Source organism: Elgaria multicarinata, chromosome 4 (assembly GCF_023053635.1).
Source record: "Elgaria multicarinata webbii isolate HBS135686 ecotype San Diego chromosome 4, rElgMul1.1.pri, whole genome shotgun sequence".
Classification (NCBI taxonomy): domain Eukaryota; kingdom Metazoa; phylum Chordata; class Lepidosauria; order Squamata; family Anguidae; genus Elgaria; species Elgaria multicarinata.
The window spans coordinates 48,423,640-48,445,735 of NC_086174.1; the positions used below are offsets into that span (position 1 = coordinate 48,423,640).

Below are 22,096 nucleotides of genomic sequence, written 5' to 3' on the forward strand. Positions count from 1 at the left end.
CAATTAATCTCTCATTTTGCAACCAATCCCAAAAGTTATCCTCTCTCTCTGGGTAGGATAGGGTAGAAGAAGCACCATCAGATTGATTGCCCCCAGGAGACAGGACAAATTCCATATGATGGCAACATATGAAGCTGGAACAAGAGGGTTGAGCAGACCATGGTAGAGAATGTTATCTCCACTGGGTCTCCATTTCCTTTCTGTTTGGTGGCTGGAGTATAGGAATGAATCCTGCATCTCAGATGTAGGGCGGTTGGCTGTAATATAGTTCTAGACAGAGCCCTGAAAATTAAAACAGCTTTTAGAGCTCAACCCTGGCTCAAATTAAAACTTGCTCTGAGTGTTAAGTTCCTCCTATGTTGGGAACAGTAGAGACTGTTAAATAATATGGGGTAAAAGGTATTGTTTTCTATTTTATTGTACCAGCTTCAGTTTGTTGGGAACAGTAGAGACTGTTAAATAATATGGGGTAAAAGGTATTGTTTTCTATTTTATTGTAACAGCTTCAGTTTGTTGGGAACAGTAGAGACTGTTAAATAATATGGGGTAAAAGGTATTGTTTTCTATTTTATTGTACCAGCTTCAGTTTGCATAGGAGCACATGAGGTTTTGAGTTACAGGGAGTTCATCGACTTGAAGAACCCTTCAATAAAGGGAAATTGGCTGGTAGTCCTCTGTGGAACTTCCCAGCTTGTATACCTGTGCATCAACAGAAGGTAAAATATATCATCTAATGTGTTTTGTTCTCTGTAAAGAAACAGCTATCTGAAACACGGGGTATACCTGCCCAGAAATAAGTCCCAGACTGAATTAGCATGCATGTATTCCACTGTGAAGGTATTTTTTTTAAAAAAGAAATTGGTTTTAAGCTTCTGCAAGACAAGACCTCTGTATTGCAAAATGTACTCTTTAACCCTAATACAAGGTTTAAGCAGTTTTCACTTCCAGACTTTTTAAAAGCTGAATATCAATTTAATATATTTACCTGTGATTCTTTTTTAGTTGGTCATTGACAAGTAAATAAAAATATTACAGCCCTAATTTAGTTTTTTGGGCTTCATATACAGTACATCAGGCACTGGTGATTGTTGTGAGCTAAATCAGATTCTTCTTGGTTTTCAAATGTCACCAGGTATGCCCAAGTTCACTAGCCTATATCTTCACCCCAGCACTTTCAGCTCCTCTGCGCTACTCTTATGAATGCATGACATCCCCATCACGAATGCATGACATTGTAGAATTACTGCTCCATTTCCCAGCTTTTTCAGCTATTTCCCACTTTCAGTTCCACAGGCCTGAACTTCCCCCACTTTTGGAAAGCAGAGCGATAGAAATTGCTCTGTATAGTTTGAAAAGTATGGATGCAACTCTTTGACAGTGGCCTCAATTGATTGTGAGGAAATTCCTCATCTGGCCTCCCTAAGACTGAACATAGAGCAGGTCCTTTTTGGCTAAAGTATGGGAAAAGCAAAACAAAATGCATCAGGACTTTGTCAATTTGTACAGTGGAGATTTGGACACTGTCATTTTTCATTAAGGAGAACTGTCCCTCAAACAATGGAGGGCCCTCATCTTGGCTGGGAACCTCTATACCAGGTTCCCCCAATCTGATGCCCTGAACATGTGTTAGACTACAACCCCCATCATCTCAGGATGATGGGGGTTGTAGTTCAATACATCTATAGGACGTCTGGCTGGGGGAGGCTGGTCTATATCAAAGTGTCCCCAAATTGCAATAGATTATAAATAGTAAAAGTATCCGACGTCTGCCATCTTTTCTCCTCTGGCTGTTGGTGAAATCTCAAGTGCTAGAATGGGGGATTGATTGCATGGCGATGGGATAACTTACTTTATCCTGAAGATCGCTGTCAACCAGGAGCAGAAGCCCTGTGTAGAGGCAAAAAGAGCCCAGGTTAATCAGAGTTCACAACCCAACAAGAAATCATGGGTTCTATTTCTGGGTTGTTCACGATTAACAGCCCATAGTTAAACCATAGTGCAGACTTTGCATATAATAACCCACGATTCAACAATAACCGATGATTCAGCAACAACCCATACACAAGCCAAACTCTGGGTTGTCATAACAGGTGAACCAGGCCATTGTCTCTGTGAAGATGACAGACAAGGCTAGGGGCTAACAGCATTGTCCTGTTGTTAGTCTCCTGCATCTGGTATTCAAAATATCCAGCCCTGTAACATGGAAGTTCTGTTTAGGTATCATGGCTGATAGAAAGCGGCTTTTATGGGAAGGCTGCAAGTAGGAAGAGCTGGGTGAGGGGAGGTTACCGAAGGGAAGATATGGAATGAATGGCTTGGTAGAGTGAATGAGATCTGAAATCTCTCCTCTGTGCAATTGTTTGGAGGCACTGATGCTCCTGCTAGGCTAATAACAGGCCTTTAGAGTGTTAGATGCAGGGTTGGGTTTTTGTTTTTGCCTGTTTTGGTTTATGTTTATTTATTTTATTTATTTATTTATTACATTTTTATACCGCCCAATAGCCGAAGTTCTCTTCCCCATTGTTTAGGTTGTTATACTGATTTGTTGCTTTTTCCACCATATTGTGAGCTGGCTTGATATCCTCATACTGACGCAGAAAGGAGGGATGTAATTTTTTTAAAATAAATGAATGTTAGATGGCTTTGGCTACCAGATTTCACCACCCTGTGCTCTCCGAGCTTGGTTCAAGAGACATCGCCATGGCTTCACTTCCCAGCCTATAAGCAAGGGATCCATGTAGCACTGTTTGGAAAAGCTGGGTTCTGTACTGCTGCCACTCACGTTGTCTCTTTGGTCGAAGTCCACAGAGCTGGAGACAGAAGTGAGGCGCTCATAGCGATCATGGCTGTCAGAATGTAGGGCGGACGCCACGCTGGAATTACAGAAGAGACAGTTAATCAGATGCTCGGAAGAGTGCGGCGGAGGAGAATCCAGAAGATCAGAGTAGTTAACGCAAGTCAGTTTGCCCCAGGTGAGATGAAGAGAAACTTCCAGAGAGACCAGAGTGGGAAAAAAGGTAAGAGAAAAAGCCATCAAGAGAGAGTGCCCCTCTTTTTCCCTTCATTCTGATGCAATGCAAACTTATTTATTTTAAAGCCCAGGAACTGGTCTCCATTGAAGCATGGATTTCAACATGGATGACTGTGATGCTTGCTGAGAACTGCTTCATGTGTACACTGCATTAAACAATCAAAATTCTGCAACCAGAAAAACAGAATTCTACAAACGGCATAGATTTTTTGTAAAACTTGCATAAAATTAAATGACTTTTAAAATTTTGCATGATTTATTTTGCAATTGTTTTTTTTTTTTTTTGGCATTTTTTTTGCTAGTCATGGTGTGGGGCAAAGAGGTGTGGAGGCACAGAAGCACTGTCCTCAACTACTGGAATCTCATACAGCGATCTCTTGAGATTTCAGCAGGCATTGCCCATGTTGTTTTTTGAGCATCTCTTAGCAGCCATAAGGACTAGAAACATTTTTTTTCAATTAAAATGTTTTGAAGAAGCTACTTCTTTGTCCAATGCCACAGTTTATATGCTGCACACATAGCCTTGTTTACGAATTACGATTTCCTACCTGGAGATTAGTTGTGCAGCGACTGCCCAATCTGTGAGCTTGTGGCAGAAAAGGCATCCTGTATTTCCTACATTTCAGGATATGACAATTTTCAGGGGAAAAGGCAGCTTATGAAGAAGCTCCTAGTGGCTTTAGGGAAGTTACCATCTTTCAGCCTAATCTACTGTATGCATTTGCTATTAGGCTAAAAAAAAAGTGATGCAACTTGTAAAGCACTTTTATAGCTCAGTAAGGGCTGCTGAAATAAATAGCAATTACACCTTTAGAACAAGTCATTTGTGACTAAGAGAAAGAGAGGGGCTTCCATTCTCCACATTGTTTGGCGACTACAAAGCCTCATCCGCGATGCCAGAAGAATTCAGGCACCACCAATGTGCTACATGCATTGGACAAAATTGACCCACGGGTGTCCGCCACCTACTCCATAGCCAAACTTGCACATGACAGCACGGAGACACAAGGAGAAAAGACGAGGAAGGTGAAGTCTGCCTCAGAAGGAGATGAAGAAACAAGAGGAATGCGAATTAACAACAGGTCAGCTGTGAGGGCCTGCAGTTTCTTTCTTGTGACACAACACCAGGGAAGCTTCCTATGAAATTATTCAAAGACAATGGGCACACACAGGCCTGCATGCACACGCACACACGCACACACACACACACAAAATAAAGTAACCCCGCCTCCCATAAATACAAGGGAGAAACATTTAACCTAAGGAACTTCATGTCACAGGCTAGTATAGAATGTCAAATTAATGTGAGTCAAGAAAAGGAAACTGTTAGTGAAAGAATATGTATAAAGTAAACTAGAATTCTGAACTTAAAACCATCCAATTAACTATGGAGGTCCAGCCAGAATATCCACAGATGATTATTATTTCATATCTATAGAAATTTATGAGTTGGAAATTCAGCTTGTACATCTTTTCTGGACGATGCAGCTAGTGAGCATTAACTAAGTTACTGTGTGCATAATGCTGGTTTCTTATGGATGCAGCATCCAGCGCATTATTAAAAAGTGATTTCTACCTTTTTTACTAACAATTGTTACTAAGATTAGGCCCTACTTTGAAAAGAGCTACATTTCAGTCATGAGGATTAGAAATGGGATTTTTATTATAAAGCTGAAATTCTCAAGATACTGTGCTAGGTAGTAGATTTTACACAAAGAAACAGCAGAAGATGAACAAAATTATTTGCAGTGTACCTGAAATGGTCGCTTTACAGTGGAGCTTTTTAAAGGGCTTGTCCGGATGGTGTTTGCTGTGGAGACCAAGAGCACCAAAATAATGCCCTTGAACAGGGGTGGGCAACCTTTTGGCATACAACAACTCCTATCAACCCTAGTCAGCATAGGGGTATGATGGGAGTTGTAGGCCAAAGCTTCTGGAACACCACAAGTTGTCCACCCCTCTTCTTGATGCTTGTGGGCTGCTTGCAGACCATGTTGGGTCTTGCCAGTCCATTCGACTGACAACAGATCAGTCTGGGATCATTATAGGAAGTTCATACTTTTGAGCACAGGGATGTTCTGGGGGAGAAAATATTGTCCTTTCCTTGCAACTTTCTGTGCAAGGAGAAAGCCTTAAGAGTACTGCAGGATTGTAAAGGCATAACTCTGTAATTGGCCGAAGACTCATACTAGAGGGGGGCTGCTACATTTATATTCCAGATTTTTTCCTCTTGCAAGGATACATGGTGGCTTACATGGCCCTCCTCCTCTCCATTTTATCCTCACAACAAGCCTGTGAGATAGGTTAGGTTGAGAGTCAGTGAGCTTCATGGCCCAAGTGGGGACCAGAGTCTTAGTCCAACGCTCTAACCACTGTGCCACACTGGCTATGACAATATTTTTAATCAGTCCATCTGGATCTTCAAGAAGGATGTGTGAAGGCTAGCAAGACAGTTTTTAAAGCAAGGCTCTTCATAAATCTGGATGGTTAGTGCGTATTTGGCTGTAGTTAGTGAAGTATGGATAGTTGTTCACCACTACACCAGGTTAGTCCAGATTTATGCAGCTATGACCTGTGATGTATTTTATGTTAAATTCTTGTTCCCAATATTAATTAAAACTCCTCTCTGAACACCCTAATACTTTCATCTCCAGATCAAAATATTCCTAAATAGATGGATTTGTTGTGGTAATCTGTTATGTTATCTACTTTCCCTAAAAAGAAAATAGCAAATGTAACAAAACACGCTGTTAAGTAAGGGATTTCCATCAGGCTATGATCGTAACCCCTCAAAAGAAATTTCAGGTTTGAGTTGGGTTGTGATTTCTGCTTCATTATGCTGAAGTTGGATTAATATTTTTTTTAAAATCCAGGCCCTTTGGGACACTGCTTTGGGGAAGAGGAAGAATTGACAGAATTGGCGATAGGTATGGTTTGAGGGAAAGGGGGTTTGCCCAGGTAATTAATAACTCTTTTAATAACTCTGGATGAGGAGCTAGGCGCAAGTGAAAATCTGCAAACTTAAAATGCCTCCTGACAGGGAGACAGTGGGAACCTTAGAAGTTAACAGTACAAAGAACTGCAACATTTGTACACAAAAAGTGAACCTAGAAAGAGGGAAAAGGCCACAAGGGGGTGTCAGAGGGTAGTATGTTGCCAGGCAGATTTCAGTAGTGGGTTTGGTGCTATGTGATGTAAGAAGTGGTAATGTGGGTGTGGGTCACAGTGGGACTACACAATCCCCAGTCTTGTCTAAGAAGGTGCGAGCACCCAACTCCTGAAGAAAAATCATAAATGGTTGGTATTTCATGGTCTTGGGAAGGAAACCTTTCTCCAAATCTGACAAGGGGAGGAAAACAGACTTAGTTATATGGCTCATTAATTGTGCAATGCTCGTGACTGGAACCTGACCTTTCTCATTTCCTCTGCTCACCTTGGTATCCACTTTACATTTCTATCAAATTCATAAACAAGTGTGAAAATAGGTCTAGAGGGGTTGTAATGGGCAGTAAGATGGAAACGGATGAAGAGGTGCGCACGAGAGAACATTAAGGCAACCAAAGGCTTCTGAGAGGTGAAACTTCCATAATGTGCCAATGGAGAGGCAGGAAGTACTATGTAGGGAAATATCGTCACGGACAATAGTATTGGCACTGCCAGAGCCTGACAGCTACTAGGCCGGGCCGCTTCACAGCTACTAGGCCGGGCCAATTCATTTATGTCCCACCTTCTTCCTCATGCAAGGGACCCGAGGCAGCTTATGCGGTCCTCCTCCTCTCCATTTTATCCTCACATCAACCCTGTGAGGTAAGTTAGGCTGAAAGTCAGTGACTGGTCCAAAGTCACCCAGTGAGCTTTCATGGCTGGACCCAGTTCTCCCGAGTCCCAGACCAATACTCTAACCACTACACAATACTGACTGATGTAGGACTCAGGGTTCAGCACCAGAATCTGTTTTTCCAGTTCTGGGACTCACTCCATGAATATATAAGTTATGACAATGAACACCTCTGCACTTATTTAGTAAGCCTCTCATTCCTCACCAGGAAAATACAACCAGCTCCAAAATGTTGGGGACTGGGGGTATGGCTGGTAGGTGGCCCATTGCCAGGAACCGCTTGGCGCTGCAGTTCTCCCACTTTTCTGCACTCACCACCTGCTTGCTCAGCCATCCTCTGGGCCCAGAGAAGGTGAGTAAATGAGTTGTTATTGCAGTGAGGAGGAAAAGCAGATTCTATCACTGGTTGATCACTCTCTCCCTCTCCCCAGTGGTGCAACTAGGGCTGGACCTTAGAGCCTAAATCCAGGGGCCTGCAGCCCAGGCCAATCCCATTTTATTGCTGTAGTCATGATGGTACAATGACTGAAGTGAGTTTAAAATGCAGAACGGCACATGCTCAGAGCTTTTCTTTTATAAATCAAGGTTGGGAGCAGTTTTCTTTTTCTTTTCTCTCTCTCTAACGTATTAGGAATGTAGAAGCAGTTGTAATGCAAGGCATGGCAGCTGCGGGGTGGGGGAGAGAAATGTTCATTGTGTGCTTTACCACTGAAGTAATACACATGGCCATCATAAGACCATAAAATCCAGGATCTAGAATGACCTACCTGCATCGCTGCCTCTCTCTGGCAAATGAGGAGCTTGTTGCGATGTAGATGAGCAGGAGGTGCTGCTCCTGGGTCCAAAACTGAACCCCCTATGCCCAACATTCCCACCCCACCTGGAGCCAAGGGCCAAGCTTCCAGGCAGGTTTGAGCCTCAAACACCTCTCTTTAAAGAAATTAACCTGTAGCAATATCACTCGGAGGTACTGGGTTTTCCTGTACTTGCCATACATTTTGTGCCTTCATTGGGAAATCCAAATTTTGCCTTCCTGAGGTAAAACAAATAAAATAACCAACTCTTAGCAGCACCCAACCCTCACTCTGCCTCCTGATAAGCCTGAACTCCAAGTGTCCCAATCTGTTTCTGCTTAGAAAATAAAGCTATGAGGCCTGGGATATAAGTGGCAGCAAACTGTTCCCAGTTTCATGGCGTGTATGGCCAGGAACAGGTTCCTGAATATTAAGTGTCCTCAAGGGAACAGCAATCCCAAGAGCCTAGTTTATCAGCTACTTGGACTCTTGTATGAGGCAGCAGAGAGGGAAAAGAAAGTTTAAAGAAGAAGTGAAAAATGTTTCCATCTGGTGAAAGGGGCAGCAGAATTTCCCAAGAGCTATCTCATCTCTTCCACTTCCTGCAAACCAAGGCCTCAGAAGGCAAAGCAACTGCAGGGCTTTCCTGTGCCCCCCAAGGCCCATTTAGCCAGGCTGCTTTCTGCCTAAAAGAAAGAAGGCAGATTCTCTTTCCAGTACAAGCCCTCAGCACAACAGTGCTAGTTGTTGGGAACTTTGCAGGAGGCAGGTTACGGGCAGTTCCTAGCTAGATCACACTGAGTAGAAAAGGCATCATATACAAGAATAAGATGCAAGATGCTACAAGGCAGGACTGGAAAGAATTCAGGCTTCTATGATCTACTCTATTTTTTCCTAGAACTCCAAGATTCATCAAGTGGAGTCAGGTGCAAAAGCCAGATGCTTAGAACTGAAGAACTTTGAGCCCCCCCACCCCCAATGCTTTGATTACTGGAGCTGAATGGATCTCACAGTCCTTCCACACAAAACCCCATTCCTGGTTAGCCCAAGCTCTCTTCATTTCAACAGTCTGATTTAGGATGAGAGGGCATCATTCTTTTGCTGCTATTGTTAAACAAGGAGGGAGTCAGAAATCCTTGGCAATCTGCTGCAGGTCACCCAAAGATCTCCTAGTAGATCCTGATCTACCTTCTGCCCACCCTTGATATAAGGGCTTCTGCTCTTTCCTCTCTGCCAGACAGAGTCAGTTTCACTCACCACGAATAGTGAATAGCACATCATTAAAGAGAGTATAGTTTGTGAATATTTCTGTATCCTTATGAAGAATTAGTGCCTGAATTGGCTTTCTTTCTCTCCCAACCCCTTTTCCTTTTGTATCGGACTGGCTATACCGTAGCCGGTAGGAAAAGACTATCTTTCTTTAAAAAATAATTTTAAAAGCTTTGTACAGCACCTAGAAAAGTTTAGGCATAACAAACAACAAGGATTCTTTCACAAGCTCTGCTGACCTGACCTGTTCTGGAAACAAGTGTTTCAGTTCATTTCTGGGTGCTGGCACCAGTGATGGGTCCCACCAGCATGCAGCAAACTTCCATATTGCCAATAAAGTGTGGAGAACAAAAGACTTGTGTGAATATGTCTGGGGAGCCTGGCTTAAGGAGGTTTCCAGAGGTGAGCACACACATAAAGATGTCGAACATACTTTGTGTGTTGGCTGTGGGAAAGACTAGCACTACTGTAATACATACAGCAAACCCACTTGCTGCCTAAAATGTGGAGCTGTGCTGTTGTTTCTGTAGGTTTTCCTTGGCAGATGTAGGTTGCATGATGGCAGGGCTGCAGAGGAGCCATTCAGAGTTCTGTAGCATGATGTTGGATAGGATTTTTTAAATTTATGGTTAAACACACAGTAAATAAATTACATACTCTGCTAGTGTCATGGCAAAAGGGAAGCCCTGTACCATGCTACTTGTGCTCTCTAATACACAGCTCACATTTGAGATATGTGCAAAGGCCGAGGGCAGTATGTAAGAAGATAAGGACAACCATGTTGGATTAAACTGAAGGCTTACAGTGGCCAACTAGATGCCCAGGAAAAGCCCACAAGCAAGACATGAGAGCAATGGCGCTCTCTTGCTCCTGTTCCTCAGCAACTGGTATTGAGAGGCATATGGGCCTCTGACACTGGAGGTGGCATATCACCATCAGCACTAGTAGTCACTGGCAGCCTTCTTCTCCATGGATTTGTCTAATCCTCCCTTTAAAACCATCTAAGGTGGAGGCCGTCACGACATCTTGTGGAAGTGAATTCCATAGTTTAAAGATGTGCTGCAGGAAGGAATACTTCTTTTGTTTGTCCCGAATCTTCTGTCATTTATAAGGTGGATGAAAGGGCAAGCACCCTTTGAGATCACGCTAGAAAGATACCCCATCATTCTAGGCTTGTGATAAACAATCCAGACCAAGTTGACTTCTCAAGTTTATAGGAAAGAAGAATGAGTAGAGGACCTCAACAAGCACAATTTAGCCAGGACCAACTCAAGAAGCTGCCAACCATCTCCGAGTTGCACCTTTTTGTCCCCTCTATAAACTTCCAACAAATTAATAGTGATGCACAGAATTCAAACAGGGGCACTATCTGACAATATTCCTCTGCATCTTAACCCTCCCTCTTGCTTATTAACACCCTCCCATCAACACTTGGGTGTAGCATGATGGGCACAAGAGAGTAAATGTGCAATGATCAAACTGGACAAAAAGCAAAGCCCTGCTTCCCCGAGTGAAGATTAGTCCAGAAGCAAAAGGAGAGAACTGCAAAAGAAGGAGCAGAAGAGAGAATCTAGGAAAGAGGGAAGCACATTGAAAACCCACAACGTACTATTCCCGCTCCTCTTGCTCCTGCTGCCAGCGCCGCTGCCTGGGGATAGAAGAGAAATAATGGGGGAAAAGGAGAGTTAAAAACAAGCTAGGACTTTCAACAAGGTACCAGGATCCACCTCTCCCACTTGTTGATATTTCCTAAGGTGGAAAACTTTCACCAGTTTTGACCAGACGAAGAAAATAAAACTTAGTTTTATGGCTCACCAGTTTTACAATGCCATCATTTGCTCAGGATTGGGACCTGTCCTTTCCCACTTGAAGATTTCCCTGCTTACTTTGGAATCAGTTCTACATGCCTATCAGAGCTGACTTGCATGTGCTTTCCCAGACAGACTTAAATGCAAAGCAAATGTGGTTGTCCTCCCAAGGAAATTAGATTCTGTGTACCCTTCTTCAGCAGAAACACTCTTCATATCCAACATGTGGGGAACAGCTGCAGGTGAAAACCACAACTGCAAAAATACACCAGCTGATATTCTGGAATTGCCCCTTTAGGAACATTGTAATGCAAATGAAGGCTACATACATATCTGCACTTTCTCATATTCATTTGCTCTGTGGAACTCTTTGTGGTTGTTTATTTATATTTTTACAATGTCTATACCACTCCTTCATTACCAAAGGCGATCCCAAGGTGCTGTACACAAAATTATAAAAGCAATATAATAGTAAAATTAGATACAGGCACAAACACCATGAAACAAGCAAAGAAACAAAATATCAATCAATCTAAAATCAATTTCGATGGAAATAAATTCCTGATTTTACCATTTTAAAATTCTCCTCAAAATGCCTGGGCAAGCAGGACTGTTTGAATTTGGTGCTGGAAAGGATATGGAATGTGGGACCAATAATCTTTCCTTTGGAAGAGCATTCCAAAGTTGGGGTGTCACCACAGAGAAGCTTCCTCTTTTATAGATGCATGGTGTATCTTTTTCAATGATGGCACCCTCTCTTTAGATCTAAGTCAGGTGTAGTTTCTGCTGAGAACCAGCTTTGCACATTGGAGAACTCCTTTAGAGTTCTGACTGCTTGTGACTGAAACCCAGAACATATTCACCGGCCACTGATATGGGAACCACCAACCTCCACTGGTAAAAAGCTGTTCACCAGTGGCGCACACTGCCTTGAAAGTTGACAGACTTTCCTTCATTAGAGTTTTTTAAGCAGAGGCTGGATGGCCACCTATCAGGGAAGCTGTAGCAGCAGATCAACAGCATTGGCAAGGAGTTGGACTAGATGACCTCTGAGATCCCTTCAATTCTAGCATTCTATTTCAAGACGCAACTCTGCTCTCCTTTGCAGGTTTATAGCAACATATGCAAGAGGCATCAGTAACAACAACTACTGCTCTCCCCTTCAGTTACAGGAGGTTATAACTCACCATCCTTTCAATCAAACTTTTTTTCTTACACCAACGTTTCTGACTCAAGACACCCTGCCACTTCTGAACCATCCACTCTTGCCAGCTTTCATTTCTGCAGACTGAAAGCTGTAACGCCTATAGAAATAAAAGCTGCAGAATTCAAGAGCACAGCATGCTGCTTCCAAATCGATTGGAAGTTAATGTTGTTAGTAAAATCAAAGTCTTGCATTCCTCAACAAGCTATTTTGCAAGCTAAGAAAGCAGCTCCCATGGTCTTACATACATTGTAATGTTTTTCCTGTTCTTTGTGTACCATTTGTTAGCAGGCTCTCTGTCTCTTTAGGACTGTGAACAGCCAGGCTTCTGATAATTCTTTACAAGCCACATACTGCTGAAATCCACCCGACATCAGAGCTGTGTCTGGGAAAGGAATTCTTGATGGCCGCACCCAAATTTTGGAAGAGAGATTTGATTTGCCCCTCATTGTTGACTTCTCCCTGCCATGCCGAAACCTTCCTGTTTCTATAGGCCTTTGGCCTGTACATTCTATTGTCTCTCTTGCTGATGGGTTTTAACTGCTGCTTTCCTATAAGAATTTTAATCATGTTTAATGGATGTAATTTAAAACAACTGCTTGTTGTTTAATGTTACACATTTTTTAGCAATTGAATTTTTACCACCTTGTGCACCATTAGCGGAAAGGTGGGATAGAAGTATATAAAATAATTACAGCATGGGATCTTCAACAAATGTTGCAGCGTGAAATGTGCTTCTTCATAGTTCCAGCTAGCCACCCAATCAGGCCTTCTTTCGAGATTTTCCATTCCATTCCTCCTCTAGCCAGGTTTTCTGTTTTTCCTCTCTCCAATAGCCAGCCAGCATTCCATAATCACTGAGCATGCTCAGTCCTCATTGGGCTGTTTTGGGGCTTCCTCCCCCAAAGGTATTTTGTACTTCTGCAAACTCTGAGGTTCCCCCAAGCCTGCTATTATCTCATTCTTTTGCATGGATGGTGTTGTTTGAGCTATATAAAGACCGACACTCAAATGATGAGTTTGCTATCAGTATATATGATCCTGATGATACCAGCAACACTTTTTAGAAAGGGCTGGCCATATAACCATGAACATCCTAGATCCTATAAAAGTCTGGTCATATAGCCATGAATATCCTAGGTCCTATAGAAGTCTGCCCACATCACCATGAGCACCCTAGATCCTATAAGACCTAGCCATATAACCATAAACATTCTAGATCCTATAAAAGTCTGGCCATATAACCTTGAACATCCTCCTTCCATACACCTGAGCTTCAAGTGTGGTTGCTATGCAATCACTTCCCCCTACCTTGCCATTGGGAGTCCAGGAGCAAAAAGACTAGTGGGTGGGTGCAGAACCAGGCCGCACAAGTGCCCTGGAGAGTTGCCCCTTCTACTAGGGTAGAAGCAGTGTTGCGGTGATAAACTTTGAATTGCAGGATCTCATCATGAAAGTCCTCAGCGCCACACCTCCACAGAGAATTCAAACATTCAGGAAGCTGTGTTGTTCCACATCAACAAACCAATTCTAGCAGTTTTCATTGCCAACAGGAGCAGGTCATTTGTAAAGTTCATGGCCTTAATTGCCCATCCAAGTCCATGCCACCCCCAAATCCTTTGCATTACAACAGATAACAATATATTGTTGCTGAAAACATTAATTCCCCCTCCTCAGCCGCTGTGAGGATTGCAGCTAAGCTCAGCGGTAAAAGGGACGTTTTGAGGGAAGTGACAGATGATGTCAGCTTCCCAGGTAATAAAAAATAGCGAGCCCTGGCTCCACTTCACCAGTGGGCTGGAGAAGGGGACACTTTTTATGTTGACAGCAACTATGTCTTGACATATCAACTGGGAACCAAAGAGTTGAACAACTGATTCTGCGTAACAAAGAGGGCTTTGGATACGGGTGTATCAAAACAGCAACCTTCCAAAATGCAACTCTTTTGGAAACTGATGGAAAGTTTTAAAAAGTGTGTGATATGGCACAAGGGGCTGCCATTTCAAGAAAAATAAAGTCAAGTATTTTACTAGGCACACCCAAGTCTTTGGGTGCAGCTAAAGCCACTTTTGGAATCTTGGCCCTTGATGAACTGCAAAGAACTGAGCTGTTGGTCTGCAAGAACTTCTGTTTCAGAAACTGGTTCGAACTTCACCCTAGCTGCTATTTGGCCCAAGAGGACATTTCTCCACTGTCTAGTAAAAAAAGAGATAGTTTTACTTGCCTGTCAGCATCAGTCACCAGTGCCAGACGCCCATAATCCCAGGCTACTTTACGTAAAATGGAAAAAACAAACAGCAGCGCCTGCGGAAAGGCAAATAAGGGAATGTGAGGCAAAGTTCCCATGGAGTGTGGCAGACATTCGGTTCTCCATCCATCCTGTGTGAGTCACCATAGTCCCCCCTCCCCACAACACATTACAAACAGGAAAGTTAGCTTTCTGCATATCAAAACCCAGAATTCCACCCCTGGGAAAGCCAAATCTTTCAAGTTCATCAAAAAATAATTAATGCAAACTAAATAAAATATGCAAATGCTGATTGGTCTAGTAATTCATGTATATTGCTCTGTACAGCACCATGTACACTGATGGTGCTATATAAATAAATAAATAAATAATAATAATATATTTGTGGACATTATATTTAATGTATAATGCACAAGAGAGAGTGTGGTATAGTGGTTAGAGTAATGGATTTGAGAGAACTGGGCTCTAGTCCCCACTTGGCCATAAAGCTCACTTGGTGACTCTGGGCCAGTCACTGACTCTCAGCCTAACCAAATAAAGAATGTGAACCTTTATTAGATAATAAACTCTAATAAAGGATGTGAACCATTCTGCAAAGTTCTAGTAGCAGTAAATACTTCTACTTAAGGGTGTTGGGACACCGGAGCTGAATTTGGCATCTAGCACAGATTCTTGCAGTGTCTCAGCTATCAGTACAAAAAGAATGAAGATTCTAGGCCTCATGATGTCTCTGGTACTGTAGGCACCTGCTCAAGTGTGGGCCCTCAACAGGTGCCCAGTCATGCCTCTTCTTGACGCCCATCCCAAGGCTAACATTATGCATAGCTGTACATGTAATGTGCTCAGTGGCGAAACAATAAACTCTGCATGTAAGGTCCCACTTAAATCTCCCAACATCTGTCACTCAAGGTCACCAGGTGGCAGGACTGTGAAGGATCTCTACCAGAGACCTGGAAAAGATACAACATACTGCCAGTCAGAGTTGTCAGCACTAGCTAATTCAGGGATGTCAAAGGTAAGGCCAGATGGCTGTCATAGGCACCCCCAACAAGGTCTGCAATACCCCTTTCCACAGTCCTCACAAACTGATGAACCATCTTTGTCCTGCTAGGAGCATCTGTGTGCATATATACACACACACGAGGCTGCCTTTTATTGTGTGAGACCATAGCGGAGTTCCACCTGCTTTGTAGGTGGAAAGTTCCATGTTGAATCCCTAACATGTCCAGTTAAAGAAAATCACATTCCTGCCCTATGAGGGATGTCATATAGATGGTCTGTCTCGTTGGGCTGTCTTTGGACAAGTGGTTTCTGCCACAACACAGGCTCTGACAACAGGCCTGGCCGCGGCTACTCCCTGCTCAAGCCAAGCACCACCGCTTGATACGCCTGAGGCGAGGGATAAAAACCACCTTCCTCCAAACTTTGTGGAGAAAGGGGTTAAATGGAGAAGGATTTCAATAATAAAATAATGTGCTGTGAGTTATATGTGCTGATGTGAATTATTGTCAGTAGTGGGTGGTAAATGTATAAACTTCAGATGATAAATGCCAAACAGACACGTGGGATTTTTGTGGTAGTTAAAACAAAATAATTAAAATTTATTTTAAAAAGTTCACAAGCTTTGTTTCAAATTAAAACATTTTAAAAACCTTTTTGAAACCTTTCATCCAATCCTTTCACCCATTCACATACACGCTTTCCTTTCTCTCACACAATCACTTTTGAGCGTTCTTTATTATCCATATTGCTTAATATACATCAACTATGTGCACACCACACTCCAAAGACACCACTCTCTACACTGAACCTCAAACTCTCCAGACCCAAGTACTCTAAACCCCAAGAGCTAACAGACAGAGAGCCCTAAGAGTACCTAAAATGTCTCCTCAAACCCCTCAGTCATTCCCTTATATATCACCCCTCACCCCTCCCAAGACATTCTAACTCCACCCACTCAGGCCAACATTCTAAAAACCACAGACTTACAAACTCCAGCATACATTTGGGAACTGACTTGTGGGGTGTAATGCCACAATTTCCCCTTGTGCCAAACCAGGCGACCACAGTACTTACAAGAAAGCACATGAAATCAAGGGCGAGGACGGTGGGCACCCCTCCGAAAGGCAAGCCCTGCAGCACGGTGCTGCGGATGCGGGCACTGTAGCAATAATCCTTGGTGCTGTTGTTGCTGCAGCTGGAGGACCTGCAGGTTGTCCCTGCTGAGCCCAGGGCGGTCATCACAAAGGGAAGCATCTCTATTGCTTCATTGTCTTACCTGAGGAAGAAAGAGGAAGACATGGTTAGAAGCAAGGTGTGCATGTTTGGGATTGGGGGAAGCCAACCCACCTGGCACTTCTGATCATACACCAGGGCTGACCTAAGATATTTTGCTGCCCAGGGCAGATCAGCAAATGACACCCCTCCACACACACAAAGTCAAGGTGCATAGTATTTAATATACAAATGTTAACAACAACAAGCACCCTAAGGCTATCAAGTTATTTTGGCACCAGAGGCAGAAAATCTCACAAGTTTGTCTCCCTGGCAGTAAATATACAATCACAATAAATTAAATAACTAAGAATTTGCTGCCTTTTCATGATATTCAAAATCTGCTGCCTCAGGCAGCCACCTCACTCTGCCTAATGCTAGAGCCAACACTGCAAGCAACTGAGGACCAGTTCCCCCCCCCCCCCTTTTATTTCATGGCTCTTCTGTGCAGCAGGCTCAAGAGAGATTGAGAGCACATTTTTTGAACCGTCCAGCTCCAGCTGAACAAAGGAGGAAATGGAGACCAGATATGAGACAGATGAGAAGGCCTGGCAACCTTTGCTCCAGCCCTTCTCATCAACCAATTGCCTTGTGGGGGCTGGTGGCTTCGACGTCAGTGGGGCGGTGAATCCACTCCAGGTTTCAGTTAGAACTCTAAAGGAGCTTCATACCTTGGATAGTGGATTCACCATCCCACTGACACTGGAGCCAATGCCCTCCACTGATTTTGTCCCTGGAGACTGTAAACCAAGTGCAAAGAAAAATCTATACTGATAATAGCAGATGTATTGATGGCTATGTCCCCATGGCTCTTTGTAGGATAAATCTGAATTTAAGATGATTTCTTGGAAAGCCATTCCAGTGACATATTATTCATATGTGCCTAAGAGTTCTGGCAGATCAGATCAAGGGTCCTTCTAGTCCAGCATTCTGTTTCCCTAACAGTGCTCCTATGCATAGCAGATTCCTCCATTGTTTGCCCCAAGCATCTGGTATTCAAAGGTATGCTGCTGCATTCAATATGTCATTTCACCATTGCATTAACCCATGACAAAAAGTGACACGGACTCCAAAGTATGCTAAAATTTATATTAACAATTGCAAAGATCTTGCTCTGAGATACCGTTATGCTCACTGCTGGGTGTATGTACAATTCTGCCTTGGAAAGCCCTTCCTTTGCTATGTTATTAAGCCCAGTTCCCTTCCTGTGGACAGCTACCTTGCAGGATTCATAGTTTAAAAGGGGGGAGGAAGGGAGGAAGATCACATGAAAATGAGCTTATTTGAATATTTAAGACTGAAAACAAATCATACCTCATTGGATCAGATACCATAAAAATACATGCACCCCCCCCCCCCCCACACACCATGTTTCTGATTAAACTGCAGGGTGTTTTAAGTCAGTCATTTTAAAAAGCTTTTTGGAACATGACTCACTATTTTGGAAACATAGTGGCGAATATTTGGCTACAATTTTAGGGACTTTTAAAAAATTCCCTTTAGTACTGGATTGGCACTGTGAGATGTGCCTAATCTTGGAATTTGCATGTGCCCCCAGGGCTAGCCGGAATTGTTCTAAAGCACTTGGTGAACATCCAGGACTAGCAAAATGTGTACTGGAGTATATTTATTCTGTCCAATTGGTCATTAAGTGCATGGTCACAGCCTCCCCTTCTCTCCAACTGCAGAGAACACAATTTGCAAAGAGGCACGAGGGCAGCTTTGCAGGGCCTTGTGCAGCAAGGAAATGGAACAAACAAAACAAAATGAAAACCTAGGGAATACAGGCCTCTCTTCAAACTAGCAGGCTGTTTAAGTTTAGTTAACAGTGTTAATTCAAATCCCAAATCTAAAGTGCTTCACCCATTTCTCAAATCCAGCAATGACCAGGCGGTGAACAGTGAGTGCGAACGAAGTCTATTATTAAAAGCCACCCAGTTGAGTTTTGGCTCAGCCCCGGTGGCATTTAGCTCGGAAAAACATACAGTGGTGCTTGGTAATGAAAGACACTTGGTTCTGAAACTTGCCCTGTCCTATCGCAGGCGTTCCCCCTCGCTTTCCCAAATTAATTCCTGCTGGCTTGAATGGGGCCTGATCACATGGCTTCAAGCTGGCGGAAGGATGGTAAACAATGAGCCGCCACGCAGAGTATTGATTGACAAGCAGCGCATACAGGGAATCACCACAAGGCTGGGGCTTCGCTTACTTAATAGGCGGCATGAAAGATCTGGGAAGGGAGCCATGTAATGCATTAAATTCAATTTGGAGATGGGATGAAAAGATAGGGAGATGCCGCCGAGGCTGAGGATGGAAGAAGAGACAACAAGCAGAGCAGCAGGACTGAGCCAATGGGAAAGTAAGTGGGAGGAAACTCAACAAGGATCCTTGCGGGGGGGGGGGGAGGGGGAGTGGAAGTACTTAGACAGATACCAGTGGGAGCCAAGCAAACCTGAGAAACTGTGAGCGACCAGGGAGGGGTAGGCAGGAGAAAGCGGACAGCAGGAATCCGCAGAGCTTTTCCACTGCAACAGGCGCATGTGATGCTTTCTGGGCCAAATTGAAATGCACCAAAGCCAAATACTGAACTATAACCTGGAGGCCAGATGCAGTCTTAACTACGAGGTGAGGCAAGCACCACAGGCAGTGGATTGGGCACTCAGTTAGGGGGCTAAGTGTGGGGACAGAGAGTCTTGACCTATGGGACACAATCCACTGGAAGGCTCTCCTCAATGAAATGAATGGGAGCTGTACACAAGGGTGGATGGTGGACGGTGCACCATGTGCATGTGCGCGCACATGCATGTGTCAAGGGGAAGACTGTCATCTGGATTTTCTACCCCAGACCTTAAATTGTTTGGGGCTGGCGCTTCGGGGTCCCAGCATATCCACACCTTATGCCTAGCTTATCAGCTGTGCCCCATTACATTCTGTATTACAGCTGTGCCCTCTGTGCCCCATTACATTCTTCTCCAAAAAGCTTCTGCTCTGGAGACGGTTGCCTTCTATTTCTTAGCATTATCACACTGTAGTTTTTCTGCACCTAGGTATATAGTCACACTTGCCCATCTTGAGATACGAAACACCCACTCCGTTCTGAGGGGTGGGGGATTTTAAAAGAGGTTACCTTCCTAACCTTCAATGGTTAGGATGGGAATAATTTCCACAATTTCCTCCCAGAAAATGATAAAACTTTGCATTTCTAATACACTTGCAAAGCATATTGCTTACATTGAAGCATATTGCTTACATTCCCAATCATCCGCACCCCCGTTCTATAAAGCAGATCCAAACAAGCAGCTGCACAGTACAGACAAGGGGCTGAGGAAGGAGGAGAAAGAGACTATCTGGCTTAAAGGCAGCCCAATAAATTCATAGCCGAGCTCAGATTTGGGTTAAGGCAGCCACCCCAAACGTGCTGTGTCAGACTACAACTGCCATCACCCCCAACCAGCATCTGGGGAGCATCAGGCTGGGGGAACACCGATTCCTAGCTCACACACTTGACCAATGGAACACAAGCTATAGAAGGGCATGTTACTACAGCCCACTGGATTCAGCTCAGAAGTTATTAAAGCGTCTTCAGATCAAGGAAGATCAGGAGTGTAAGGGAAACCCTGCATGACAGCCAGGGGCACAGAGATATCTGGGCCAAGGAGGATATTAAGTGTGTCACTGCTGAAGCTTAAATCCCCCTGGGTCAGGCCCATTTTGCTCAGCTGGGCTCAGGCAGCAGCTGCAGCCATCAACACAAGGTGGTGTGTCTGGACAGACTCATGTCCCAAACCAGCTTGTCAGATAATGGCTGTAAGGGGAATGGCTTTGTTGCTTGTAAGGAAGAAAAGCTAGCAGAAGGGCTGCTTCTTAAATTACATTTTCCTATGAATTAAAAGTGCACAATCAGTGTAGCAACAGGGCTTAGGAACTGAACTGCCATGTAACCGCTCAGTAAGGTAGCCCATCCCTATTAGCCCAGTAATATCCAATATCCCAGTAACCTGATGTGGGAGGGGGACTGAGGCTGAGCAAACATAACTTGCGTTTGGCCACCTACCAAGTTCATGGCTAAGATGACTTTTTCCCTATCTTCCCAGCTCGCACTGTCTTAGCAACCGTGCTACACTGGTGGATAATACACTCATGCCTTTCTATATTGTATTAATATAATTTTACTCTGCACGTAGCTTGATTTCTCTGGCTCTGTTACACATATCTTTGTCTATAAGTCAGAGGTTCAAAGCTAGAATGATCAATAGCTAGATCAGAAGACACGGGACCTTTCAACTATTTAGGCTCTGTTCCCATTCTAGTCCTAACAGGCAACATTTAAACACATCACAGGGCAGGCACATTCACATTTCTGGGTGTGGAGGATTCTGCATCACTGGAGGAAATATTGCATTAGATAACTTTGTGATTCCAACATTGTTTGCAAGGGCACAACTCCCCAAGCCTGTCTTCGGTTTGGCACTCTGTACATTGCCCTGAAAAACACCCTGGCTCAACACACTCGGACAGCCCAGTTCTCATCAGCTGCGCCCCACCCTATGCTTTCTGGCTGGGGAGTCTGGTGCCCATACTGACATTTAGCACTGAATATCAATGCCGTTTGAAATGTACTGGTCCCTAAAACCATGTTCCCAGCCAAAGGCAGAGAGGATGCTTCTATGAAATGGATGCCACTAGCCCATAAACTGGTTTAGAGCTTCCTTGTGTAGCTTCCTTACACAATTGCTGAAAAGCAAGAGGAGTATCATGCAGCAGGGGGATTGTTGCTCCAATCAGATACATGTTGCTATGGTTTCATTGTAATCACCAGGGGGCTTAAAGTGGCAAAGTCCAGGTGCCTTACCCTTGCTTCCTATGCCATTCCAACCATCTGCAAGCTAAGTGAACTGTTGGCTTCATTCTGTTGCACTGCGATGCAACCGCTGAGATTGCCAGAGCGTGGTACTGCGGTGCCCAGCCCACCAGAGATAAGGTGACACAAGGAGCCAACAGCATCACATCTGACCTGGCTTCTTAGTAGAAGCAACTTGTTACTCACGTGCAGATCAAATTCCCCCATTGTCAGATTTCCTGCTTGCTTTTCTACTGAACCACCAGGCCACCTGCTTGGATAAGCACAGGTACACAGAAGTAGTGTCTATTCAAACGCTAAGGAGAAGCCAGCTTCCTGGATGAACTGCACAGGTATATAGCTGTTGAGAGGCAGCTTAGGAACTTAGGAATCTGCCTTATTCTGAGTCAGGCCATTGGTCTATCTAGCCTAGTACTGCCAACGCTGACTGGCAGCAGCTTTCCAGAGTTGCAGGCAGGATTCTTTCCCAGACATCCTACTTGGAGATGCTGGGGATTGAACCTGGGGCCTTCTACATGCATTTACTCCACCACTGAGCTACAGCCCTTCTCCGGACTTATCTTCCAGTCTCAACTTCAGATTCTCTCAAGCACCACATTTTCACTGACAAAAAATGTTTGACAGTGACCTCAGGAGAGGGAACTGCTGTGTGGAGTTTCTCGCGGTGGCTGGAAGGGAGGGTGTGTGGTGGGAAATCCAAGCAGAGATTTCCCTCCCCAAGGTCCTAGCTCTACCTCAGATGGGGAAATCCCCACTATCCTATGGCTACTCA

At 44.0% G+C, this 22,096-nt stretch overlaps 1 protein-coding gene across 2 annotated transcripts in view; it reads right to left on the reverse strand.

Moving 5' to 3' along the window:
- The window catches only part of TMEM63B (transmembrane protein 63B), a 90,321-nt gene that overhangs the window by 24,264 nt on the left and 43,961 nt on the right, over window positions 1-22,096 (reverse strand). For both annotated transcript variants that reach the window (XM_063124218.1, XM_063124217.1), the window contains exons 2-6: window positions 16,269-16,470; window positions 14,165-14,248; window positions 10,542-10,576; window positions 2,783-2,873; window positions 1,850-1,887 (exon numbers count right to left, since the gene is read on the reverse strand). In XM_063124218.1, the coding sequence (XP_062980288.1) occupies window positions 1,850-1,887; window positions 2,783-2,873; window positions 10,542-10,576; window positions 14,165-14,248; window positions 16,269-16,448 (428 nt within the window). In that variant the 5' untranslated portion in view covers window positions 16,449-16,470. The remainder of the gene's footprint in view (window positions 1-1,849; window positions 1,888-2,782; window positions 2,874-10,541; window positions 10,577-14,164; window positions 14,249-16,268; window positions 16,471-22,096) is intronic.